Source organism: Trichosurus vulpecula, chromosome 5 (assembly GCF_011100635.1).
Source record: "Trichosurus vulpecula isolate mTriVul1 chromosome 5, mTriVul1.pri, whole genome shotgun sequence".
Classification (NCBI taxonomy): domain Eukaryota; kingdom Metazoa; phylum Chordata; class Mammalia; order Diprotodontia; family Phalangeridae; genus Trichosurus; species Trichosurus vulpecula.
The window spans coordinates 299,731,400-299,759,182 of record NC_050577.1 but is presented as its reverse complement, the minus strand read 5'-3'; the positions used below and the strand labels follow the sequence as shown (position 1 = coordinate 299,759,182).

The 27,783-nt window shown below is 52.0% G+C and overlaps 1 protein-coding gene across 4 annotated transcripts; it reads right to left on the bottom strand.

Moving 5' to 3' along the window:
• Positions 1 to 12: 12 nt before the first annotated feature.
• Positions 13 to 26,221, bottom strand: TEF (TEF transcription factor, PAR bZIP family member). Of its 4 annotated transcripts, XM_036760333.1 has the most exons (5): positions 26,140 to 26,221; positions 24,759 to 24,868; positions 7,146 to 7,463; positions 4,354 to 4,574; positions 19 to 3,408 (listed from the first exon to the last, which is right to left on the bottom strand). In XM_036760333.1, exons 2-5 carry the CDS (start codon positions 24,859 to 24,861, stop codon positions 3,193 to 3,195), a joined length of 858 nt encoding a protein of 285 aa, XP_036616228.1. In that variant the 5' UTR covers positions 24,862 to 24,868; positions 26,140 to 26,221; the 3' UTR covers positions 19 to 3,192. The 4 variants fall into 4 exon arrangements, with proteins under 4 accessions (XP_036616227.1, XP_036616226.1, XP_036616228.1 ...); XM_036760332.1 differs by lacking the exon at positions 26,140 to 26,221 and having other exon boundaries at positions 13 to 3,408; positions 24,759 to 25,035; XM_036760331.1 differs by lacking the exons at positions 24,759 to 24,868; positions 26,140 to 26,221 and adding an exon at positions 11,384 to 11,664 and having other exon boundaries at positions 13 to 3,408.
• Positions 26,222 to 27,783: the final 1,562 nt, after the last annotated feature.

Below are 27,783 nucleotides of genomic sequence, written 5' to 3'. Positions count from 1 at the left end.
ACCGAAATTTTTCTCAAAATATTTAATTCTTTGGGGTTTTCTGGGAAGGTCACATGCCCACTTCCCACCCCTCTCCCAGTCCACCCCTCTCACCCCACAAGCAGTAACACACGCACATATGAGGACACACATGGTCAATGGACTATAGCATTGGAAGGTCTTCAGCTGAGGAGTCTTGGCTTCCTTCCTGCCTCATCCTTGAAACCTCACACAGAGACACAGCCACCAAACAGGGGCCTCTCCCCTTTACCTGCCATCCCAGGCATCCCCCAGACACACACCCCGGTGGGAGACAGAAAGCATCCTCTTCCATCCCAGTCCATCTGCCCCAAACTCTCCAACACATAGAAAAATAAACATGTAGTCTTCTGGCACCATAAACACAGTAAGGACAACAGCTGTCTTACAATTGTCTTTTTTTTTTTCCATTTTCTAGAAAATTTATTGTGCTACATTAGCAGAAATGTGAGCAAAGTCCCCATCAGAGGCTGCAGGGTGTCTGCGTGATCGTAACTGGGGCGGCCCAATGAGCAGACGGCCAAGACTAGAGGGCCCAAGCCCCCTCACTCAACTGGCACTGCCCATCCACTCTCTACTGGCCAGCTGTGGCCTCTTCTCCCCACAGGCCGACATCCCAAGTGATCTGTATACGTTTATTTTTCTGTATAGGCTTCTAACCCTCCAGCTTATCCATGATTGGCCATTTCTGAAGTATCACTAAAGGAGCTCCTCCATAGGAAAATGAAGGGAGGATGCTAGGGAAACAAACGGGAGAGTGCCCAGCCAGGCTCCAAGATGTCATCCTTCCTTTGCTCCTGAAAGACTCTTCGTAGAAGATAGAATTAGTCTCTGGGCCTCTCACGTCCTCATTGTCAGCCCAGCAGAAGAAAGGGGGCCGCTGGGAGTCAAGGGGCCCAGTGACCCAGCCCCCTCCTCCCTTCTGGTTCTGCGTGGACCCAAGTTTTTGTCCTGCTGGGGACAGAGTGCAGGACAGCACCCAATCCTTCCCTGCCCACGCCCCCATTCCTCCCGCCAGCTTGTACCACAGCACTTACATTTGGCACAGAAGCCCCTCCCCTCTCAAGAAAGCTCTGGGGGATGGGAGCCCTGGTTACCCCGTCTGAGGAAGGTAGTACAGAGGTGGGAGAGAAGACGTGAAAAGATGTCTACAACACTGTCCCACCAACGTGAATCAGAAAACAGAATGGCAACCCGACCCATAGCATTGAAAAAATGGTTAACAGTGCTTATTCTTAAAAACAGGTATATATATGTATATAAATATATACACACATCTATCTATGTACCTATATATAAACCATACCGTATGGTCAAAGAAATTTAAGACACATTATGCTAACATCATCCCCAACAGCAAGACGAGACCTGCCCTCATGGTGGGCAGCCAGCCTGCCCAGGTCAAAGAGCTGACCCAAGACGATGACACTCAAGTCTGGCCCTCTCTCAGAGGGAGAAGTCGTGTGTGTCTGTAGGGTTTTCACCCTCCAGCCAGAAGCCCCAGGAGACACTGAAGGAGGCACTGTCCTCCAGCCACCCACAGAGGCAGGCAGTAGGCCATCGTCACCAGATGTGGCAAGTCTCCTGGACCTCACTGTCCACTGCGGTGATTTCACATGTGGTTTTTACCATTCGGGTTTGTTAAAAGTCTTTAGAGTGACGTTACTCGGAATCTGACAGGTCACTTTAAATAAAGCAAAGTGTTAAGTGTGACAATTTTGTCCGTATCTCGGTTTTCTTCTGACACATGCACCTTCCCTTCCCTCTTCCTACCCTTGAAAGAATCCCAGACGACTTGAGGGCTTTTCCATTTGCCCAAGGGTCTCTGAAGGGTCTCATCAGTACGGAGAAAATAGACAAATCTATACTCAAAAGGGCAAGCACCAGCTACAAAAGTCAAGGAAAAAGCTGGCTTTGCCTTCCTCCCCACGACAGCCAGAAGAGAAGTGGGGCACGAGGCTAGGCCGCCTTGGGACAGAAGGGGTCTTTGGGACTTACAACCTTCTAACTCAAGTCTTTCTTCTCTTCCAATCTGCTCATCTCCAGCAGCCCCAGATCCTATGCTTGCATGTGACTCATCGCCAGCCAAGGAGATGGCACTCAGATGAGATCGTGCTGAGAGCTCATGCCCACAGCTCTTGGCAGAGATGGGCAAAGCCATTGTACTGATCCCCAAGACAAGAACTAGATGTGCTCCATCCAACAAGCATCCCTAGACCACTAACCTCAGCCTGCTTCCAAGCAGGGAGGCCTAGTTTTCTAAACCAAACCACAGGCTCTGCACACCAGGACCACCTAGAAAGAAAATTCCTTCCTCCCTAGTTTGTCTAAAGCATCTGGAATCTTAAAAATCTGGTCACGGCAGGCACGATGAAGCAGTGCGTGCAAGCTCGGGTGGCAAACGCCTCACTCTGATATTCACAGGTCTTCCTGGTCCTGCTGGCCATGACGACAATGGCCAGAGGCTCCATCCAAGCCAGTGGTGATTCCTAAGCCCTGGCTGCTTCAGCTTCCCCACCTCTTCTATGATCATGTTTAGCTCTGGTTCTAATGCAGGCACTAAAAGACACGCTCACCGGCTGTTGACAGCAAGACCCTGGAGAAACCCCAGGCTCTGTGTCATGCCCACCTCTCTGAGGAGGCTGCAAAGAGGCCTTTCCTACTGCACACAGTCCTTCCTCTTTTCCTGGGTGGAGCCGGACAACAATGATGTCCTACCTGGCCAACACACCCTGCTATCTGATGGGATGTGAGGGCAGGAAAAACCAGGGACCACTCCAAGATGCCACAGAGAGGCAGCCCTTGTTAGCCCAGATCTAAAATGGAAGGAAAGTCAAAGAGAGAGTGAGCACTCAGTGAAAGGAGGCTGTACACTCCAGAGGGTCCCCTTTCCAATCCAACAGGGATGTCCAAGGGCAGAAAGCTGAGCCCTCGCCACCCATCTCAACAGAGTCCCTTCATTCCCCACCAGCGAGGAATCCTGCCCCCCAGAGTCAGGGGTTACCGAGTCCTCCAGATGCGCCTTGCGGGACCCCCTTGGGCAGAAGGGCCCTGGCACGAGCCAGGCTGGGAGCAGCAGACCTCCCGCTAGCTGTGGTGAGCCCCAACGCCTCCCCACACACTCGCTCTGGGAGTCCCCCGGCAGAGATGTCTAACACGGAGAGGGGGTGGTGCTTACAAGGGTCCGTATTTCGTCTCATACTTGGAGACGATGCTCTTGCATTTGCCCACTTCTTTGCGCAGCTCAGCGACCTCCGTCCTGAGGGCTGTGTTCTCTTTCTCCAGGAAAGCAGCACGGATGGTGATCTGATTCTCCTTCAGCCTGCGGGCATCCCGGGAACGCTTGGCAGCCACGTTGTTCTTCTTCCGGCGTGTCCAGTATTTTTCATCCTGGGTGAAACATTTGAGAGATCTTAGCGGTCCCCAGCAGGGAAGGGGCCCTCCCCCCTTCCTCTGCTCCACACCTTGGCAGGCCCACAGCCAGGGCGCAGCGTCCAGGGAGGGAGGCCTGAGAGCATCTAGGCTCACAGGGAAGACACCAACACTTAACTGACTTGGTCAGCAGTGAGCCCCAATCTGACCCGGGGTCACAGACTCCAAAATCCAGCTTCATGCCCATTAAGTGACACATGAGGATCAAGTTTAAGGTGGCCCTTCTCTTCAGAGGACCCCTAGGTGGGGGCTAGCTGGTGACAGCTCCTTCCAGTAGACCAGAAGGTGGCTCCTCTGGGGGACTGGGGAGGGGTAAGTGACCCCTAGGGGCCAAAGGTTCTAGGGCCTCTGACTGAAGGGGAAGCTACCTCTTGGCATTCCACCAGCCATCCTCTAAGCCTAGGGAGCTCTGGCTTGCTGGTTGTTAGAGAAGCAAGGCATCAAACCAGGAAGAGCCACGTGAGGAAGGGAAAGTAGACCAGGAACCGGGAGCCCAGTGTCCTAAGGCCATCTCTGCCATTACCTTTACCAGGGTGACTTGGTAAGTCACTGAAGTGGAGATTCTCCCTCCTGCTCTGTAAAAGGAAGGGACCAGACGGCACAATCGCCAAGGTCCCTTCCAGCACTAAAAGATCTACTGTAATCAGTCTGCCCAGGATCCAGAGCACAGCTTCCCCACACAGGGAGTCTACTGGCTTCTCCCTCTAATTTTCTCAAGTTTTTGCCCGCCAGGGTTCCCATCACTGATTACATCTTACTCCAGTGCGTCTACGAAGTGGAAGAGTCCTTCCAGCTACAAACAAGCAACCCTTTGTCCCTCACAGGCTACCGGACTCCCCTCATGGAAAGGACAACAGACAGAGACCAGCCAGCCACCAGGGCCCACGACAGAGACCAAATTACCTTCTGCTCATCAGGGACAAACACCTTCTTTGCCTTTTTGATCATCGGCTGGGGCTTCAGGTCCTCTTCGGCAAACTTATGCTTTCGAGGGTTGAAGAGTTCACCCCCCGGCACGCTGGAGAGGACCAGGTCCGCAGGGTCAGGGTTAAAGTTTACATCGACCTCCACACAGTTGGGGTCAATGGGACTGGGGGTCTCTCTTTCATTTTCCACAGAGGATTCTGAAAAAGACACACGAGGAAGGGCTTGATCAATCCTGCAGGTGCAGGGAACTCCTGGTATACCCAAAGATCCAGGTTTTATCCTTAGATAGATTTTCTTCCCACTCCTCAATACAAGGTACTCACTGGCTCTATAAGAACACAGAATACTGCATGAATCACTGCCACTTAAGAAAAGTCTCCCCTAACACACCACAATCAGTCAATGCCAGAACACACTGCAAGAATTTAAAAAGCACAAAGAACTAGAGTGATTTTCTATTTGGCATTTTCCATAAAGTTGGACAAAGTTTAAAGCCAATATAACCCTGAACTTCCTTCTGTTTTATGAAACTCTAAGTGGATCAGGGAACAACTGCTCTTGGAGTGGTCTGTGAGCAGGACTGCACCTAGAGCCACCCTGGGCATTCATGCCTCTGGTTTGGAAGCAGTTTGCTGAGGTCACCGACTAGTCTAGGGGAAAGCAAGCTGCCGGGCACCCCAACAGCAGATTCCTCAGCTCAGACGTGCGATTCTAGAAAATGTGGTAGTAACAGTGATGGTTCCAGGGTGTGAAAGTGTCTTGTGGGAAATGACTGGGTAAACTCTGGAGTGCTTTACAGGATGGGGCGGGGCGGGGGGGGGGGGGTGGGAAGCAGGATCACTGTCCTGAAATGTTTTACAGGCAGACAAGGTTAACACTAAGCTTCAAAGTTACAGGTTAACACAAGGCAGAGCTTTCTCTCTGAGAGCCTTCCTTACAGAAGGGCAGACTCTCAGGGGCCAGCCTCCTCCTCTGTCCCATCCCCGGCCTGGGGGGTGGGGGGACATACGGCCTTTTCCCAAAGAAGCATCACCTCCCGCTTCGGCCCAGGGCCCCACCAGACAGCTCTTACTGAGAGGGGCTCCTTCCAGATCCCCAGCCTCTGGTGGCCTCTCTTCCCCAGGACTTCAGCACCACTATCCCAGTGTACCTTCTGTACCTTCTCAAGGCTGACATCCCAAGTTCCCTCCTCACCCCCTGGGCCCTGCTGCCCCCAAGGGTGATACCCAGACTGGAAGAGACTCCTCCATAGGCGAGGAGACCAGGATGGAGGATGGGCCTCTCCTCCCTATTCTCCCCTCTTGGCCTCTGGGCTACTGGAGCCAAAAATAGTGTCCCACAGCCCACTGGGTTCTCCATGTCACCTTGGTAGATCCAGCTCAGAGTTGAGCCCCCAAAGACATTTCTGAAGCCTGGCTCCATGGTCCAGTTTTAGCTGTCCCTACTAGCTCCATAAGGATGCTCCTGATGCCCTTATCCAAGTCTCCAGAGCCACTCCCCTGGAGACCTTCTAAGATTCCATCAAGATGTGACTCACTCCTCTTTGGGTTTAGACATTCAACCGCTTTCCAATACACCCAACTCTACTGCTGTCCAGCCCATATTTCTCCACATTTTCCATAAGAAGCGTACAAGAGACTCTGTCAAATATTTTACTGAAATCAGGCAAATTTATCCCTGGGATTTCCCTGATCTCCTAGTTTAGTAACCCTGTCAAAGAAAAGAAGAGGGTCAGTCTGGAGCGCCTGAACTCGGCCCGCCCTTTGGGATCACTGCTGCCTTTTCCATATGGTTGCCCACCATTCCTTTCATGACACAGCCTAACACTTTCTCAGAAAATTCAATTATGCTCGCTCACTGTAGTTTGCAGATCATTCTCTTCCTTTTTTTTTAGAAACTGGGCCATCTGACCTCCCATCCAGCAATGCTTTTCCTCTTCTCTGTGATCTTTCAAAACTCAGGTGAGTTCCTTGTTACAGAAATGATTTAAGCAGATACTAGATGACCACTCGTCAGATATTAGAGTAGAGATCTTCTTCATTCCAGCATTTATTAATTGCCTACTATGTGCCAGGCACTGTGCTAGGGACAGGGCAAAACCAACAGCCTCCGCCCTCAAGGAGCGTAAGCTCCTTACTAAGCCAGCCTTACCATCAACGGCTCTTGGAGCAAGGCTGTTTTTTCCAAGTCTGAAGCAGCTCCCTACGCTTATGGGGGCTCACTTCTAAACGAGATGAAGAAACATGAAGGCACCACAAACGTTAAGCTCAAAAGAACAGGAAAGGAAGGCTTCCAAATGTGCTTGTTTTCAGAGGATGAGCTTAGTAAATGTTTGTTGACTGACTGTGAAATTGGGAATATTTTATGCCTGTTTGGGGCTCCTATTCATCCAGTATCTCTGCAAAAACGAGGATCATGAGTGAGACCCCAGCAAAACACACATATGGGGTGGTTTTTTTTACTAAGCAAAGGCTCAGGGTGGTTCTGATTTTCCCTATATTGTTCTGGCCATCTGTAGCGCTATCAACCAACAGAAAGATTTCCATAGGGCCTAGGCGGCTACTATTTTTATCCTTTGCTGGAAGGGGGATCATTCTGAAGGGTGTGAAGAAGTATGAGAAGAGAGTACTTCTAAGTGCAAAGCTCTCCTAGGATCTTCTAGATGGAGAAGAAATTGAGTGAGTAGACACAGGTGTTTATAGATGTGGGGTTGGGTCCCTCTATGTTCAAGAACCCCTCTCAGACGGGCAGTCTCCCCCATGACCAACCTGTGCTGGAGGCGGTCTCTGAGGGCTGAAAGACCATGGTGGAAGATGATGATGGGGAAGCCGTGGAAGAGCTGGCTGACTCCTTCCCCTCCAACTCAGTCACGGGCAGCAGCACATTCTGAATCAGGTGAGTGGGGCTTGCTGGGATCCCATTCTCCAGCAAGAACTCATCCAGGTCCATGTACTCGAGGTGGAACGATTCACCATCGTACGGGATCGTTTTGTCCCAGATTGGGGGCATGAGGGAGGCAGACACAGCCATGGTGCTAGCCGCAGATGCTTCATCTTCCTCCAGTTTCTCCTTTTCCTTTTCTTTATCTACAGACACAAAGTTCACCGAATGAGACAACTTAGTCACAGAGGGTCTGTGGGTTGCTCCCTACCCTCTGACCCCATCCAGAAGACATTCACACTGAGCATCCCAGCTGATCCACCCATGTTCCCCTGTGGCCCCGTGCAATCTCATGTGGTTTTAAACCTCAAGTGTGGGCCCTGCCCTGCCATGAGCATCACATCTCCTAGGCTACTACGGGACATAGAGCTAGGACACCTCCTGATTTGATTCTCCTATTGCCCAGATCAGTGCTCTGCACACAGGAGGAGCTAATGTTTGCTGAGGTGAATTGAATGATGAGGCTGGAGTTGGTGCCACATGCCCACTCTGCAGATCTAGTGTTTGAAGCTGTCCTGGAGTAAACAGAGAATTCAGGGGGAACAGAGAATAAGAAATTCTGAGATACTAAAGGTAAGGGAGGAAATGAGGACTCTAATTACTTCAGCAACCTCCCGACTGGCCTGGCAGCTGCTGTACAGTGAAGGCCCCCACCCCCAAGAGAAGACGATGGCGCTGCTGTTTCCAAACTTTTCAAATTAACACTGAGTTTCAATTATTTTGAAGCTAGATCAGTTACCAGAAGAGGGAAGTTCCCCAGAAGGGCCCCGCAGTTGGCCAGGGAGGTTGGGGGCAGAGCTGGGATGAGGAGTAACCCTAAATCAGGGATGGAGGCAATCAGCTCCCTGATGATTTCAGTCCCAATGTGAGCCCAGGGCCAGGCAGGCAGTTCAATTAGTGTCAGAAATGAGAAGCGGATGATTCTGTCCTTCGAGACCTCAGTTTCACCTGTCATTCCTTCCTGCCCCACCCCCACACACGGCCAGCTGTCTACCCCGACACCCTTCTCCTCACTGGCCTCTTGGCCCTCGTTTCAATCCTCTTCCCTCCTCCCTAGTCTCCCAGCCTCCAATTCCCCCCAACTCCCCCCACCACAGCTGCCAAATTAATATTCCTAAAACAGATCAATTACCTACTACTCCAAAATGTCCCACGTCTCCCTTTTGCCTCGACAAACTCCACAGCTTTTCTAGCATTTGCAGCCTTCCCCAATCTGGTTACCACCTACCCTTCTGGTCTTCTCATGTTCCTTCCCTTCATGAACTCTCTGTTATAATCAAACTGGCTTGCTCAAAGTCCTATTGGTCACTCCCCATTTCCGGCTACCAGGTCCTTGCCCAGAGTGTCTGCCAGGTCTGGAATGCCCTCCCCCCTCACCTCCACCTCCTAGAACCACTAGCTCCTTTCAGAGCCCAGCCCAGGGCCACCTCATTAACATTAACATTCCCTCCATGAATTATTTTTGCTTACTCGTCTGCACACGTGATGTACGTAATTTCCCAAGTGGAGGTGAACTCCTTGAGGGAAGGGACCATTTTGTGTTTTTTATTTCCAGCAACCAGGACAGTGCTTAACATACAGCAGGTGTTTAATAAATGTTTGTTTCACTGAATTAAGGAGAAGGAAAGGGACAGAGACGTAATCAGGGCAAAAAGAGGTAAAATTATGGAAATTCCCAATAGGTGTTAAGATGAGGGAGAGAACTCTGAACTGAATCCTCTAATGAAAGAGGAAAACGAATGTGATTACGATGGAAATAAAGCCGGCCCGTGGTGGCCCCGACAACAGACAGCAGGAAAACAAGTGTGTTGGCTGGTGGATACTGGTCTAGCAAGCAAGATGGGTGGAGGTTCCTGCAATCATCCTTGGGGAGTGATCTCCGATCAGAGGTAATTTAATGCCCAGCAAACACCTTCTCTGCTGGGTCAGTGTGAAGAACACCTATGGAGAGCCAAACCCTCCCCACAGACTCTGCTCAGACAAGCTGCCAGCCCACCAGCAGCGAGGTCACCTGAGGCAGAAAGGGGTAGGAGTCCCAGAGACAGGGGCCACAGGCAAGGTGCTGAGCCCAGGAAGGCCAGCTTTGGCCTGGCCCAAATTCAGACAGGCATAGGGGAAAAGAAGCGGAGGAGAAAGGAGTTCAGATCAAAAGAGATGATTTATGGGACGAAGGTTCCAGCTCTCCATCCTGCCAGCCCACAGGTCTCCCCAAGAGAACACCACCCCTTAGGCCCAGGGCTGACCTCTACCAGCTCATTCAAAGCCAGGAGCCTCTCTCTACTGCCTGAGTGTCAGGACAGCAAACTGCCGGATCCAGCCTTAACGAGGGATGATGAACACTATTATTAACATCATCACTGGCTCAGGATCATCTCCATTAAGAGGGAAGAGGACGATGAGAAGCCTCCTCAATGGTTCTGCACCTCAACCAGGCCAGTCGGTCCCTGGGTTTTAGCTCAGGCCCCTGCCTCAAGCCCACCTCCTAAAAACAAACAAAAGCAGTTCCCGGCCCATTTAGCATCAAGACAAAAGGAAGAGCAGGCCTCACCTGACAGCCTTTGACAGCCAAGACAGAGTGAGGTCAACACAGAAGAAGGAGAGGGAACCTTCGCCCCTCTGACTCTCATATTTCTGACTCACATTTAGGGTTCTGAGGGCTTAAATCTGAACGGTGCCTCAAAGGACCTAAACCCCACGCTGCAGAGGCCCCGACCTCCCACCCTAGAGGATCTTTTGGGGGGTGGTGTCGAGGAACAGCGTCAGAGCCCAGAAGAGTGCTTCACTGCGATGCTACTTCCCATCATTCAGCCTTAACCTAGAGACAAGAAGCTGTGCCCCCTCCTCACTGACACCGCCAACATTTAACTAGGATTTTATTCTGTGTAGGACAGCGGTCAGGCACATAGGAGGACGTGGAAGACATCCTTTCACCCAGTCCATGAGCATTTACTAAGCACCCACTATGTGTGTCAGGGATAAAAAGAGGCTACTCTCTGCTCTCCAGGAAATTACATTTTCCTGATCGCCTTCATCAAAAGTTGGTAATTTCCTTCAACATGTCCCAAGAAAATGAAGGACCCATCCCTAAGGTCGGCCGACCCTTCAAGACCCCTCCACTGACTCTCCTTCCTCCCCGCTAGACCTTGTGCTATCTTCCCACCCTGCTCCCCCACTGATCCTCACTGGCTACCTGAGCCCACCACCCTGCGCCTTGGCTCTCCATGGTTAACAGGAAGTCATTCTAGCTGTCTAAGCCTCGATGTCCTCATCTGCAAAACGGGCCCAGGAACAGCGCCAATGGCCTAGAGACGTCCTAAGGACCAAAGGGGAAACGTAGGGAGAGGCGCCCTTAAAGCGCAGGCGAACGGGAGCTCTCCTCCCAGGCCTGCGGGGACCCATCTGCAAACCTCGGGCCGCACAGGTGAGAGCCGTCCCCAGCCCGGCCCACCTGGCCTCAATTAGCCAATTACGGGGGGTGGGGCTCCACTCACAGACTCGCCCTCCGCCCGCACTGGCTTTCTACCCCCTCCACTAATGCCGCATTTACCCCCGTCCCATTCCTCCTCTCCACTGACTCCCCCCTCTCCCTTCTCCTCTCCTCCGACCCCCTCATCCCACCCACATCCTCCTCCCCAATCCACCCGTCCTCTACTGATCCCTCTCCAGAGGACCATCCCCCTCCCTTCCCCTGCTCCCGCCCCCTATCCTCAGGGGTCTCCCCTTTCCAACTCATCCCCTCTCTCCCTCTCCTCTCCTCCTCTGATCCCCTCCCCCGCCCCCAGTGATGCCTCTCCATCCCCTCCCCCTCCTCTGATTGCTGACTCCTCCCCTCCCCTAATGATCCCACCCCTCTCCATCCCTCTTCCCTAACATCCCCCCGCCCATCCCATCCCTCCCCACCCTCCTCCCCATTGGTCTCTTCTAACCCCTCCTCGCTTCATCCCTTTCCCCTCCATCCTCTCCCCACCGGTCCCCCTCCATCCCCTCCCCCACTGGATCCCCTCCCCCCCCCCCCTCCGCGCAGGCGCACTGCCTCCCCCTCCCCGTCCCGCCCCGCCCCCCTCACCGAGCCTCGCCTCGCGCGGCGGGTTCTCCATCAGCTTCTTCAGCACCAGCGGAAAAGAGCCCGGTGGGCCCCGCTCAGCCGCCGCCTCCCTCCCCGACCCCGCCTCGGCCTCCAGCGGAGGCTTCTTGTCGGCCCCGCCGCCGTCGGACATGATGGCCCGCGCCCGGCTCGGCTGCAGCTCCTGGCCGAGAGCGCCGGGAGAAGCCGCCGCTGCTGCCGTGAGGTTCCACTGCGCAGGCGCAGACAGCCCCTCTCCCCTCCCCCGGCTCCCGGGGCGCTCGGGCACATTCATTATTCAGAAGGCGAACCCCCGCGGCCCGCGGCTCGGCCTCGTGATGGACCCGCCCCCGGAGGGAGGAGCGAACGTCGCTCGGCGTTCTGATTGGTGCGGTAGTCTGGGGCGGCCGCGAGGCACGTGCGGGGCCGGGTGAGCGGCGCCTCCGGAGGTCCCGCCTCCGACCCCTGATTGGGTCCCGCAGATGCGGGTGTCACCAGCTGTTGCTTTCTCAGCTCCTCGGCTCCCTCCCCTCCCGTGCTCTCCTCTCCTCCCCGACTCCTGCGCTTAAAGCTCCGGCCTCCTAACCCTCGGGTGCCGCCAGGACGGGAGAGCCGGGCGGGGCGGAGGAGGGAAGAGTCCAGGCTTGGGCCGGGAGCCAATCAGCGAGCCCGCGGCGCGGAGAGCCGCCCGGTTGGGTCACGTGGAGCCGCAGCTGTCCTTAGGCGCAGGGGGGGGAGGGAAAGAACCAGGAGCAGCCAATGGAAAGCGGGGGGCGGGGCCAGAGAGCTCGTGGCACTGCACGTGCACGAGGGGGCGGGGCCGGGCCGGTCAAGAGGCCCCAGAGGGGAGTGGGGCGGAGGTAGGAACGGCCCACGTGCTCCCAGCCTTGGGGGCAGCGCTCGGCTCCGCCCCGAGGTGGCCCTGCGTGCACGGGGCGCTCAATAATTGTTAATCATTATAACGAGGAACGTTGAAGAATAATCGCCACATTTATTGCGCTTTAAGGATTGCAAAGCACTTGCCGTATATCATCTCATGTAACCCTTTCGACAATCCTGCTAAGGGACTACTATCCCCCCCATTTCACAGATGACGTTGAGTAGTCCAATTTGAAATCGCCCAAGGTCAGTTACCATTATCACGTGACTCTACAATTCTCTCCCGAGCCCCCCGCCCACTGGTCCGTAGGCATCTCCAAGGCCCCGTGGCCAAGGAGCTCATCGCCTCTCCCCGCCCAGCCCCCGCCTGCCTCCCCCAGACCCCGTCACTCCATTACGCGGCTTCACCACCTCCTTCATCCCCGGCTCTCCCTCTCAAAAGCCAAGCCAAGGATCCAATAAGCCAGGACTCCTCCGCCAGGCTTCTGAAGCTGGGGTTCTCCCAGCCTTTCACCCCAGCCCTGGGGTATGTGAAGTACCCCCAATCGGGCTCGTCGGTCCCTTCTCTTTTGTCTCTGATCCCGCTACCACAAATTTGCCAAGTTAATATTCCTGAAATGGGTCTGACCCTTGAAACCCCATTTCTGCCCCTCGGAAGTCTGCGATGGCGCCCGCTGCCCCTCAATGCAGAAGCCCGGCGCCTAGAGCCTTCCACCATCCTGCCACCGTTCCGCCCCCGTTCCTCCCGTGCCTCATTAGCTCCCCCTCTTTCGCCCTCTGTTTTAGACGAAGCTGCCTCACTTCCTGTTCCTGGTCCCCAGCTGTCCATGTCTTGCTTTTGCGCCGATGGCTCCCCATGTCTGGAAAGCACCCCTCGCTCACGGCCGCCTCTTAGAACCGCTAGCCTTCGGGCTGGGCTCCTTATCCACGCTCCATGTCCGCTGGAGAGCAGCGACTCCTAGCACTCTGGCTTTGTGTCTCCCGCGTCTAGACCCGGCCACCGAGTAGGTGCAATTTGGAGGGTCCCTTCCAACAGAGGAGCGAATAGCAGAGATGTGGCCACAGAGAGCCCCAGGACTGGGACAGGCGTGCAAAGAAACCTCTGGTCAGGATCCAGAGCGGTGAGGAGGAAGAGCAAGCTGGCTCCCACCCGAGCCCATCTCTACCACCAGCACTCCCCTGACGAAGCCCTACGCCCGGCAATCGTGGAACATCGATGTCAGAAAAGAATCGTGAGGCGTCCCAAGGGCAAAGGGGAGGCGCACCGCCTAGGCAATATTAGCGCCAGGGTTGACTCGTAACGAGGGCCAGCTGAACAAATGTGGTCTAGGAAATAGAAGGTTGGAAAAGGATGTGCCCCAGTGAGGTGGCGAGACCGAAGGCTGCTTGGGCACTGCCCGATAGAGAAAGCCAACGCCCTCATCCATTCTCTCCAGAGGATATATGGGGGGGAACTCTGCCGGCGCAGACTCAGACTCACGCACGGAGGAGGGTTATTGAAGCAAGCACCGGACCTTTGCTGGACAGCTCCAGCACTTCCAGCCCTTGGCCTGGACCTAAGTCTTTGGCTCTCTCTCATGACTCCCATGAGCCTCAAACCCAGGTTCCTTGCCTCTGAGTCCTATGATCTTCTCATCTTCTATGGAGGTATGCTCTGCGGGAGAGATGGGAAAAAAAACAAACAAACCCTGACCTAGAGGCAGGAGACCTGGGTTTGAATCCCTCCTGCGTTGTTAGTCTGAGCGAGTCATTTCATGTCTGCATCCCAGTCACATCCCAGTCACAAAACGGGGCAAATTTAAATGCTGTTTGCACTGCCTACCTCACAGGCTCTGTTTCTCAGGCTGCTAATAAATACCTTATTGATCCTTTCCCCTCAGGGTGTCATCAGGTTGTTGCCACCCCACAAAGGTGGAGTAGAGAGCATTGAGAACCAATATTTGAGAGCTGGAAAGCACTTTAGAAATCTATGGGGAGAGGTGAGGGAGTGGAGTGGTTTGGCTGGAAATCATCTCCATGACTGTAGGAGAGAGAAACAGAGACATTCAGAGGCAGAGGGAGGAGGAGGAGACAGAGACAGACAGAGAGGGAGAGACAGAGAGAAGGGAGGGAGGGAAGGAGGGAGACAGAGAGGGAGAGAGAGACTGACTGCCTTTTAAGTGTCTATGTGCCAGACACCATTCTTAGCACTGGGGATAACAAATATAAAAGCAGTACGTGCCCTGGAGGGGCTTACATGGACATGTCACTTCCCATGGAAACTTGGGCAAATCCCTTGCCCCATCTGGGCCAAAGTTTCCTCCCCCATAAGATAAGGGGATCAGACTTGGGCTCTAAGGGCCCAATCCATCTATAAATCCTGTATTTCTCAGTGACCTCCTCAAACACCCAGGTTGGGAATTCAGTTGAACTGGAGCTGATCTGGGCAGTGGATGTGAAGGCCGTTAGCAGGCTCAGGGTACCACACTAAGGCTTTCATAATTCCTGGCCAATTGTTTACTTGTAGCATTATTATTAAGCTGTATACATTGGAGGAGCACTCATGGAGTCCTAAGTCATTATAACGGCATGGGGGTTGTTGGCCAATTACATTACAATTAGCTGCTGATGGCATCCAAGTCTCCCAGTGATATGGTAAGTATCCTTAAGACTGGCATTCTCCTCCCTCCTGAATGGAGACAGAACCAGGAAATACACTCCTCTCGGTAATAATAATACCAACCCTGCTACGATAATGAAGCTTCCATTTGGCGACGAAGGCAGCCAATTACCTACAGCCTCTGCACATTACAGAAAACGATGCTTTGCCCACAGTAGGGAGCTTGGAAAATATTTGTAGAAAATGTTAGTGGGAGGGTCCACAAATTAAAACTTCTCTTGTTCCGAGCCATAGGCGTTCAGCCTGCTGCAACATTGAACAAAAATCAGGCTATTGACTTTACCCTGGAAACACAGACAAAGAGCCCCAGGTTTGTGGGGAGCAGGCCCAGGACATTGCTGCTGGTGCCTTCTTAGTCAGTCAGTCAGCTTTCATTAGGCCTTCCTAGACCTGGAACTATAAGGGACTTCAGAAGCCATATAAGCTAACACTTTTATGTTACAGATGAGGAAACTGAGGTACATGGAGTCAAATGACTGAGCACCTCAGGTAAGATTTGAACCCAGGTCACCTGACTCCAGAGCCCCAGTGCTTCCCCCCCTTCTTGGTCAAAAGGTCTATGACTATGAGGTAGCCAGGTGAGGCAGTGGCCAGTGTTGGACTTAGAGTCAAAAAGACTTCATTTCAAATCTTGCCTCAGACACTCAAGTGGTGTGACCCTGGGCTATGCATTTCACTTTACTGGACCTCAGTTTCCCTACCTGTAAAATGGGAGGGTTGGGATTAGTGATCTCAAAAACCATCAGGGCCAACTCCCTCATTTTACAGATGAGGAAGCTGAGACTCAGCATGGTTGTGACCTGCCTAAAACTCCAAGGGGGGGGGGGCTGAACTCAGGACTACCCAGAGTTCAATCAACTAACAAGCATTTACTAAGTTCCTACTCTGGGCAGATGTCGAAGTGGATAGAGCGCAGGCCCTGGAGTCAGTAGGACCTGAATTCAAATCCAGCTCCAGACATTTCCTAGCTGTGTGACCCTGGGCAAGTCACTTAACCCTGTTTGCCTGTTTCCTCATCTGTAAAATGAGCTGGAGAAGAAAATGGCAAACCCCTCCAGTATCTGTGCCAAGAAAACCCCAAACGGGTTTGAATGCAAAGACAAAACCCAACAGGCTCCTGGCCTCAAGGAGCTTACATTCTATTGGTTGCCTCAGCTGTCCAGCCTGGCACTGAACGGGAAGACCCTTCAGGGCTTCCTCTAGAACAGGGAGCAGCACCGGCTTCCTCTTACCAACAGTTTGCTGCTTTTCCTACTTCAGCCAGGTCCTGGCTTCAGTTCCATCCCCGCCCAGGGCCCCAAGTGTTCCAATGGAGTGCCTCAGAACATCAGTGCCATCCCCAAGGGCTGTTTCAAGAAGAGTGGAACCACTCCTAGGTCCCCTGCCCCTACTTGCCTTCTCTTTTACGCCCATGAAAGCTTCCAGTTTTACCCTGTTCCCCTCCCTGGGTTTCTCTGATGATGAGTTCCTTGGTGGGTCACCATCAGTGTCCCTCTTTCCTCCCAATGAATTGTAAGGTCTGGGCCAGAGTTCCCCCCTAAGGCTCTGTCCTGCCCCTCTTCTCTCTCCTCACACTGTGGGTACTTCCTTAACCTCCCACAGCTTCTCTTACCATCAATACAGATGATAGCTAGGCAGGGATGTGCTGGAGCCAGCTCTGACCAGCTCGTGGAGCCTGCTACTAAATTGTCAGCATGTACATTTGCAGTTTGGAATTTTGCAGATGCTTCAAATCATGGCTTGATTTATTGTTGTGTTGGTTCTCTAGACTTAAGAAAGTGATGGAGAAAACACTACTTATGTAGGTTCAGCTTCAGAGTATGTGAGCTGGTTGTTAAACATTCACCAGGATACCCCTGCTCCCAGGTCTCTAGCTATAGCCATGCTTCCTTCCTGAGTTTCTGGTCTGCTTGCCAGACATTCCCATCAGCACATCCATCTCAACATGTCTAAAACGGAACACATCGCCTTTCCAAATTCTCCTATTTCTGTTAAGGGCACCACAGCCATCTTCTACCACATCAACCTCATAGTAATCCTTGGGTTCTTCCCCTTTTCTTTCACTTTAAGCATCAGAATTTTTGTGGATTTGACTTCTACCACGTGTCCCATCTGTCCACCCCACGAGGACAGGCACCTCATCACCTTTAGTTCATCACCAAAGCCTCCTAATCGGTCTCTATCCATTCCTTCCCCTCTCCAATCAATTAACAAGCATTACTAAACCAAGAGCAAGCATCATTAAACTCCTTCGCCAGGCACACCAGAGCTGCCAAATCAACATTCCCAAGACAGAGGTCTGACCATGTCAAAACTCTTCAGTGGCTCCTGATGGTTCTAACATAAAATCCAAACGCTTTAGCTCAGCTTTTAAAACACTTTGCAGGTTGGTTCACACTTTTTTTTTTTCATTCTGAACACTCTTACTTTTCCTTTTCCAGACTTACTCCCTTCTCCCCATTCTTTTTTCCAGACAACCTGGACAGCTCCAAACTCAGCATTCCCTCCCTGCTTCTTGACTTTCCCAAAGATGTCCCCATACCCAGAATGTGCTCCTTCTTCCCCTCCCCCTCTTAGAATCAATTCCTAAGTTCTTTCAAGGCTCAGCTCAGGGGTGCCCTTCTAGTTGATGGCTTCCAGGACCCCTCCCCCAGGCTCCTCAAATCATCCGACTTATATTTAGAATGTCTGTGGAACAGAATGAAATTCCCATTTGGGCAGGTCTGGCCTCCTTCCCTCCTTCCTTCCCTAATCCATTGCAGGGGATCTGACATCCTCATCCCTGTAGGGTGCACTTGGAGGGCTACCCTGGCTTCAGAAACACTTCCCTCCCTCTGATAACTGATGCCTAAACATGCATACTTAGAGCTTAATACCTTTAACTTGAGACTCAGCCAGCCCTGCTAAAATAAAACTGAAGCCTTGTCTTTGTGCAGTAGATACATATCCATCATTTCCTTTGGTTTCTCACGATAGTCCCCAGACTGGACTAAGCAGGACATGGGATTATCGTCCCCACTTTACCGGCAGGAAACTGAAGCTCAGCAGAAGATAGCTCCAGGTTCAAGGTCAGCCAGGGAGAGCAGGTGGCAGTCCCCCCAGCTGGGACCTACAGGAGTGGCCCTGGCAGGGGAAGGCTTAGCATGGCTGGCACTCACACTGGAGTACTCTTTCCAGAGGGGAGGTCCTTTCAGAGCTTTTCCTGAGGGGGAAGGGAGGAAGAAAACGTGGGGGGGTCACAAAATGAGGTGGGGGCGCAAGCCAAGCTTCATTTCACTCCTACTCAGGTCTTTGGTCAGCCCTGGGGAGTCAGTGTCCCACAGGAGTGAATTATCAATAGGGTCAGAAGTGAGATCAGAGGTCAGGCAGTCCAAACAGGACTCCTCTCTGCCCTCCCTCCACAGAGAACATTAAATAGAGACTCAGTGAACTTGGCTCCAGATCCCAGCTCTGTTCCTTACTGGCTATGTGACCTTGGGTAAGTCACTTTTCTCTGGGCCTCAGTTTCCTCATTTGGAAGATAAGTGGGTTAGACTCCTTTAAGTGCCTTTCCAATGCTCAGATACTGGGTTTGGGCTTAGTTCTAGACCCAAGACTTTAATGAGCTGGAGCAAGACTAGAGGACAGTTACCAGGATGGCAAGGAGAGCTGGAGATTGTTAACAAGCATTTATTGAGTGCCTACTGTGTACCAGGCACTGTGCTAAGCACCGGACCAGGATATAAAGGGATTATTTGAAGAAGCTGCAAATGTTTAGACTAGAGAAGAGAAAACTCAGGTGGGGATGTGACAGCCATCTTCAAATATTCGAAGGGCTGCTCTGTAGAAGTGGGACTGATTTTCTAGTATGAGAGACCATAGATTGAGAGCAGGGAGGGGCTTGAGAGTCCCCCTCTTTCCAGTCCACAAACATTTGTTAAATCCCTACTATGTGCCAGGCCCTGTACTAAGCTTTCATTTTGCTGAGGAAACCGAGACTCAGAGACAATGATAGCCGGTATTTATATGGCACTTTGAGGATTGCAAAGCATGCATTATCTCATGGGACCTCACACCAACCTTGTGACTTGTCTAAGCTCCCTAGCTGGTAGGTGTCTGTGGTGGGATTTGAACCCAGGTCTTCCTGGCTCCAAGCCTAATGTGCCACACTGCCTCCTGCCACTTGCTGTCTTTGCAGGGAATAGAATTAGGAGCCATGTGTATGAGCAGCAGAAGTAGGTTTGAGCTTGATATAAGGAAAGTTTTTTGTGTTTTGTTTTTTTTTTTATCACTAGAGGTTCTTCATGTCTTCAAGCAGAGGTCGGGTGGCCAGTTGCTAGGGATGCTTTAGCTGGGATCCCTGCTCAGGCAGGGGCTGGCCTAGACTCCCTTTCCAGCTCCCCACTCCAGCTCTGAGATTTGAGGATCCCTCCCAACGGGTCCTCAATGCTAGGATATGCATCTTTTTCCTGGAACACTCGGTTCCCATTTGAGGCAGCTGTGATCCTCAAGAAGTTTCTCCTTCTATTAAGCTGGACTCAGATCCTCTGAAACTTTTCCCCTGCCTCCCCTCTCTAAGCTGGCTTCCTTCCCTCTGCTCTAGCAAAAGAAGCCAAAACCTCCGCAAATGAAGTTTCTATGGGCCACTGACAGATAACAGCTTTCTGTTTCCCCTGATCCTGGACCCCTGTCCCCAAGGGCTCTGGGGGGCTCATTATCCCCATGATGGACCCCTATACTTGACAAACCTTTGGCCATGGAGGCAGCCAAGCAGGAATTCCCAGCATCCTAGACCTTTCTACCAGGATCCTTTCATGGCCCTCTTTCTCTCCCCCTCCACCAAAATTACTTTGTGTTCATCTTGTACATACTTACCTGTACCCTCCACCCCCAGAATGTAAGTTCCTTGGAGGCAGGCACTGGGGACATGGGTGAGTAGTTGAAAAGGCAATGCTACACAGTCTGAACTTGGGGTCAGGATGACCTGAGTCAAGCCACTTACAGCTGTGTGATGCCCCTCCTCCCTGCCTCTTTATCTCTTTAGCCTCAGTTTCCTCACCTGAAGAATGGGGCTAATAGCGGCATCTGCCTCACAGTATTGGCGTGAGGACCAAATTCATGTTACTGTTATTATTCTGTGCTCAAAAGGTGGCACGGTACAGTGTAGACTTGGGCACTTGTGCTACACGTGGGCTGTAGAACCCTGCACAAGTCACTGCACCCGTGTCCTCAGGCACCTGCTTCCTAAGACTGTAAGCTGCGCAGGAGGTAATGAGCTGGAGCTGCATACCGGGAATTTCCGCATCTGGGAGTTCTCTGTGCTTGGTCTGGGACACATGGGGGTCCACAAAGTCAAAGCTACTTCCGTAATAATACTAAGGCATTTTCATTTCTCATACGGTGAGTATTGGTAGATATAACCCACATAAAAATGTGGGAGGTCCTCAATAATTTTTAAGAACGTAAAGGTATCTTCAAATAAAAAGGCTACGAATTGTTGATCTATGCCAGTGAAATCCTAAGCCCAGACCCTATTCCCTATGGGCTGCTTAATTAAATTGAATTGAGGAGATAAAAAGTCACCAGAAGACCAGGACTGAAGGGAGCAGAACCCGGGAAAAGCCGATGGAGAAGAGTGATTCAGCTAGGAACGCTGGGTAAGGGGACTGAGGTCCCAGGATTAGGAAGCTGACCGTGGGGCAGAGAGAACCTGATGAAATGTCCTGGCAAGTTGGTGGATCAGGTGACTTGCCGGGTAGCAGTATGGATCTGGAGCCAGAGGGCCTGGGGGCAGGTGAGGGTGTCTACCTAGAAGAGAAACCCCTTCTCCAAAGGCCTCGCAAATGGACCGAGAGCTGAGCCGAGGCTTGGACATGGAAGCTGGGGAAACGTTGGAGAAAGGAACAAATGCCTGTCCCCGTGTCAGGTTCTAGCAAAGGGCCCTTTGAACTAGAAAGGGGAGTGACCCCAGGGAGTGCCCATAAAGCACGGCTCAGTACTTTAAACCTGTGCCAGGGTAACTGGGGGGGTGCTTGACAGCACCTGCTCCTTATCTCAGTCACACATGGGTTTGACCCTGGAGTTCCCTCACATGGCTGGAAAGCTTGGGTGTTTACTTGTTCCCACTGAGAAGCTTGGGAAGTGGACTAGGGTCAAAAGAGAAACATGGCTTGTTCTTTCTGCAGTGGGAACCTCTCCCCTCCTTACTCCTGGTGGGGGGTGGGCAGCAGGAGCTTGACCAAGGCTAGGGGAGAGAGGACTCAGATGGGAGGAGCCAGATGAGTGGCATGAGTCAGCCCAGTGGTTAGTACTCACCACCTCTACTAATCTTCCTCACTTTGAGTTCATTGCTGAGTAGGAGGAGAAGCATGTTTGCCATGCCCATTCTAAAGATGGATAAGCTGTGCACTGCTTATCAAGTCATCAGGATAAGAAGGAATGAGGTCTAGATTTCGAGTCAAAGGTCTTAGATTTGAATCCTGCCTCTCCCTGCCTCAGTTTCCTCACCTGTGGAATGAGAGGGTTGGACAAGAAGGTTAGGTTCTCCGCATCAGCTTCCTGATGAGCTCTGAGGGTCTAGCCTAAAGCCACGCTCTTCTCCTTCCTCTAAAAGGGCCAGATGGTGGTTTGTGTGGTTCCTTTCTGCTCTTGGACTGTTCAGGAATCCTCGGGATCTAGGACCACCACCCCCTGCAGCAGGCTGGGGACGTTCGCTGTGCGTGGGAGGCGCAGCTACGAGTCCTGATTCCCAGCCTGGGGCTGGCCTTCTACTCAATCCGGCTGCTTCTCAGGCTCATGCTTTAATTCTTATGAATGGTTTGGGAAGCCTGGGAAACGGTAAAGTGAGAATGGACAGGAGCAGAGCAGGGGCTGCTGGGCCGGGAGGAACCCGCTGCCCAGAAAGCCTTCCCGCTCCAGCTTAGGTCATTAGAGTCATTTGCACTGTTTCCTCCTTTGGAGTGTGAGCTCCCTGAGGGCGAGAGTTGTGTACTTTTGATACATTTCGTTCTCTTACTAGAGTTTAGCACAGCTCTGGGCTTGTAAAGGCTTGTTGACTGACTGACACTGACTTTCCTGGCTTCTTCTTTACCCTGTTGCATAGAGATCCAACATGCCAAGCTCTGTGGGATCTCCCATCCTTGGGCCTGTCCAGTGGGCACACTTGTCCTAAGAAGGGACACACCAGAGCCTCAGGTGCTTACTAGTTGTGTGACCCTGGATAAATCACTTAACCTCTGTTTGCCGTAGTTTATCGGTAGAACGGGAAGGTCCCTCCTAACTTTAATTAAACTTATGATCCTAAGTTGCTATACAGGTACCAACCTATATTGGTGGAGAATTTCTTCATCACAAGTTCCCTTTGCCAATACAATCACAAGTCTGCCCCCCCCACCCCCACATATAATTTATTCACATGCAGATGCTGTTTCCCCTTAGTAGAAAGAAAGTTTCCAGAGGGCAGGGGCTAAGACAAATGGAATCTCCTCGTCAGGAACACCAGGTCCAATCTCTAACCCTTTCGTCTCTCTACCATCCAGCAGGCTGTCTGGTATACAGTAGGCATTTAATAAATGCTTGTTGAATTAGCCCATTTTATAGAGAGGAAGACTAAGGTGCAGTGTGATGAAGTAATGATTCACCTGAGGTCCAAGAGCCAGCAAGCAGGTGAAGTGGGAAAGGAAGTAGTCTCTTGCAGGAGCCCAGGGCTCTTTCCCCTAAGGGCAATCATCTCAGCTAGGTACTCTAAAAGGGAGAGTAGGCTCATGTGTCTCAGTCTCTGGCAGAGCAAGCCATGAAGTTTGTGCAGTAGCCAACAGGAAGCGAGTCTGAATCACTGTCTCCTTAGGCACACAAATACATATCACTGCCTGTGTATGCGATCCTACGGGGTCCCTTCTCCTGCCCCAGTGAGAGCAGCCTCAGGGGCCTTTAAGCCATCCTCAGGGAAGCACCCTGCCACGTTCATGCCTGGGCAGCAGCCACATCCTTCTCCTGTTCTGCCCAGACTCCCAGCACCTCAGAGGGCACAAGTAGTCCCTGGAACACTCTCTCCAACAAAGCCCTGTCCAGTCTCTCCTTGCGGGCTGCCAGGGACCCCAGGTGACCCATCCTACTTTGGGGCAGCTCTCCTTAGCAGGGTCCCATTGCAAACTTCCTCCGAATACCTCATTTGCCTCTGAGCAGGATTACTCGGAAGGGTCTGGTGTGAAGAAGCAACCAGACACCGACCCTGGAGTTTTCCCCTTGAGCTGATTTTTCCTTCTCTACAGTGATGTCTTTATGTTGGGAAGCAGACCTTCACCTTCCTACTTTTCCCACTTAGTTAACAGCAGACCCCCAGTTTCAGATGCCAAACAGTTGACCGAATCTGCCATTAGGACATTGGGTTTGTGCCAGGTGAGAATCTGGTTGATAGCAGGTTAGCAGTAAGCTACAGGTTCAGAATTAGGGCTATTTTGTCAGACAAGGTCAATGTTTTGCTCAACTGAACGTTTTTTGTTACAAGGGAGGGTACTTTTCGAAGCAGGGTGGGATATGCTAAAAAAAAAAAAAACTGATAAAACTTTTTTTAAAAGAAAGATTAGGCCAGTATGTACAGATTGGGGAGTCATCAACAAATCAACAAGCATTTATTAGGCATCTACTATATGTCAGGCACTGTGATAAGTGCTGGGGATACAAAGAAAGGCAAAAAAAAGTGGGGCCTGCCCTCAAGGAGCTTACAGTCTAATGGAGGAAACACCTCTACGTATACATGTTTGTGTACATGATATATACATACTATATAAAATATATTACACACACACACACACAGCATCCCAAAAGTCTTAGGGCCGTTTTAAACTTTAGTGGCATAGGAATGGTAATTGAACTCGTGGCACATGAGGAACTGCACCAGTCTGGGTTTTCTACTCTAGTATCAGCCGATAATAAGTCCCATTTCTCTGACACTGAAGGTTTGCAGAGTGTTTGCCTCCCAACAACCCCGTGAGACAGACAGTGGTACTAGGAATGGTCTCAGTTTACACATGAAGAGGCTGAGGTTCCGAGGGAGGGGTGCTATGCCCAGAGTCGCCCCAGCTGGTGGGATTCTGACCCAGAGCTCTCCCATCTCCAGGTCAAGCACCACTTCTGATAAACCAGGATAACTTTTAAGTGCCCTATGCCCCAGAGTCCCTGGGCAGCCCTGATCACGGACAGCTCCATATGTGAACAGGCTGGTGCTCCAGTTTACTGAGAAATCTCCAGCTGGTCTCCAATTGGTTTCAGCCCCAGGGCTGAGGAGGCCCCTTAGAGGCGGCACCGGCCACTGAGTCTGCCTCTCTTCCTCTTCCTGGCTCCCGCCCCCCCCACTTTGCCCCCTCCCTCAGCCCTGTGTTTGGCTGTGGTTTCCTAGGAACGGGTACTCTAGTCCTGATGGCTTTATTACATAACATTTATCCCACCTAAGAGTTGAGCCCATCTAAAGAGAGGGATGTCAGGCTCAGGCACCCATCCGTGCCTCTTCTTCCCAGCCGTCTGTGTCCAGAGGAAGAGGCCTGGTCTCGCCACCTTTCCTAGCCTGCCTCATCTCAGTGCAGTGATTCCAGTGCCCACTCCAGACAGATGGTAAAGGCTCTTGTCCCCCTGCTCTGAGGCTGCCCCATGCCAGCAGCCCCAGGTAGCTGGGTACCTCCCCATGCTTCCTCTCTTCCCTCTTGCCAATTGAGCTGAAGTCAGGTGGGCAGTGCCAAGCAGCCAGGCAGCTCCTGCTCTGCAGTTATGCACCTGGGTACCCGCCCACCTCCTGGCACATGGGCAGCAAGATGCCAGGAGATAAATGGGGGGCACCAGCCAGCCTGGGCTCCCCAGAACTCCTACCTGTTCTCCGGTCAGCCCAGGGCAGGGAGTGCTCCAGCAGAGACTTCAGTACCTCAGGCATGTCCATGGCAGGACCCACCCCAATCCGCTCACAGCTCGCCATGGCACTCCTAGGGGGGAAGCAGGAGAGAGCAGCTTTCGAGAAGCAGCCCAACCAGCCAGAGCCTCAGGGTGACAGGGAGAGGGAGAGGGAGCAGGCAAGGCAGCCAATAAGCCGCAGAAGCTGCTCAGCCCTCGCCTTCCCACCCCCGCGCCAGCTTGGGCTGCCTGGCGGGCCTGGGCACTGTGCCAGCAGCAGCACGTGGAGCTAGCCATGGCCAATCCCACCGTGGAGAACCGGGCCTGTTATCTAACTTTGCAAAAGGAAGTTTGGCTGCTCACAGGTCAGAGAGCTTGGAAGCAGCCCAGTCACACAGCCACACAGCCAGACACACACACACACACACACACACACACACACACACACACACACACACACACACGAGCGCGCGCGCACGCACAAGCACACGCACAAGCACACGCACACGCACACGCACGCACACACAAGTACCTGAATTCGCAGCATGAACACCAATCCACCTCACCCACAGAGTAAAAACATGCCTAGGCCCACACCAGCCAAACACACATGTGTGCCAAGGCCCCCAGGGAGGCAGTTCTGACTCACTCAAGGAGAAAAATTCCAGGCAAGACCCAGCACACCAGGCAACCCACAAAAGAATGAGAGACAAGTTTGCAGCCCCTCCAGGAAATGTGTGTGTGTGTGTGTGTGTGTGTGTTTGGGTGTTGGCATGTACTTAGGATCCCAGGTTCAAAGCTGGAAAGAACCTTGTAGACTTTCTACTCTGACCCATCTATTTTACAGATAGGAAGACAGAAGCCCAGAAAGGCAGAAAGACTTGCCCAGGGTCATACAGCCCGTGAGCATCTGAAGCAGGACCTGAATGACGACGAGAGCCGGCACTTGTTTAGCACTTTACAAACGTTATTTCAGTTCTTCTTCACAACATCTTGAGAGGTCGGTGCTATCATCACCCCCCCCCCCCATTTTACAGATGAGGAATTTGAGGCAGACAAAGATCAAGTGATTTGTCCAGGGTTATAATGACTATAAGTGTCTGAGCCAGGATTCTAACTCAGATCTTTCCAGACTTCATGCCTGGCATTCTATCCATGACTCCACATCACTTTGTCAGGAAGACCTTCGTCTGAATTTCATCTCAGACACTTAGCTGTGTGACCCTGGACCAGTCACTTAACCTCTGTGGGCCTCAGTTTCCCCATCTGTAAAATAAGAGGGTTGGACTGGATGATTTCTGAGGGCCCTTCCAGCTCTCAGGCTAGGACCCTGTGACCTCTGGACACCACAGAGCTGACTCACCTTGTGCTTGGGGTCACTTAAAATCCAAGTTGTTTTTCCATGTGGCCTTGTTTCCATTTCCTTGGACCCTGAAGCTGATTTCTGAAAACAGGACTTGACACATTTTCCTATTGAATGCCACCATCTCTGCCTCTCATGATATGTGCTGGGGGCTGACTCTGTCCTCCAATGTTGGCAATCCCACGTTCCGTGTATGGCCCCATCAAAGTCACTGATATAAACATGGAGCCAACTGGGCAGCCCCCACACTGCTTGGGATGGAGTCATGGATAGGATGCTAGAGCTGGAACGGGGAGGACCTCCCCACTCCCATCTTACCCCAGGACCCAAAGTGGCTTGAAGAAATCCTCTCAGTGCCCATGTGACCAGGGTCTAGTCAGTTGTCTGACTCTGCACCTCAGTCTCCCCATCTGCAAAGTGGGGAGAACATTTTGGCCACTGCCCTGTCTACCTACATGGAGTATCATGGTACTGGGGAGCAAAGGGGATCCCTGGGAGAGAGCAGTATCCACTGGAGGCATGTTGCCTCATCCTACGTCCTGTGTCCCACAATCATCACCATTATCCTGGAGGTTGGTTTGGCATTTGTTGGCAACTTCTCCCCTCAGGGCTGTCTGGCAGCTGCAGGAGCCTCTCTGTGAGCAGGAGAGAACAGCACATCCGAGTTTTGTAGGCTTTCTAAGCACAGACCAACAGCCAGGGAGAGGAGCTTACTGACTTTGTGGTCCTTCTGACCAGAGCGTATGATGCTCAGAGCCACTACTTGAAATTTTGTGGCGGGGGCAGGCAGGCAGCACAGGCTGTGTACCCTGGGTGCCCTCATCTGGGGATGGAAGGGCAGATGCCATCCTGTAGGAGTGAGGCAGACACCCAAGGCTGCTGCTGGGAGACTGTCGTTGGATGGGCTGGGCAGCAGGGCAGGAACTGGGGGGAGCTCACTGCAGTCATCTGGTTGCTAACTGTGTTAACCAATGATTAGCTGCTAAGCTCTATTGTTTCTAACACTGTGGAAGAACCATAGGCACCTTAAGGGTGCTCCAAATTCAGCATCCCAGGGCAAAATTCCTGTCACTCCACTACAGTTATGACTAAGACATAGGGTGTACCTAGTACCTAAATTTCCATCTTGTGCAGGGGTTGGTGCTTCTTCATAGGTAATTCCAACTCCCCTGGTCTTTGAGGCTGTGTGTGTGTGTGTGTGTGTTAGTACTGTTACCTGAACTCAAGAGTGAGTGAGCCACAGATTCCTCTGGGGAAAGGGAGTTACTAAATATGATGAGTAGGGAGGAGGCCACTGACTCTCAAGATATGGAGTGGTGGTGACTAAAGAGTAGAAAAGGCACGGGACAAGGGCAGGAGAGACCTGACTTTGAACCCCGACTTATTGGCTATATGACCATGTCATTTAAAATTTCAGAACCTCGGTTTCCTCATCTGTAAAAGGGGGATATTATCCCTGTACTTCCCTTTTGGAGGGTTTTGGGAAAAGTGCTTTGTAAGTCTAAAGGCTGGAAAGAATATGATTTGTATAAAGTTCTTTAAAAACATATATCATAGCAACCTTAAAGGTATTGGAAAAATGTTAGCAGCCAGCCAGAGAAGCAAACCAGAAGACTATAACAATGAAAATGGTAAGACAGACAG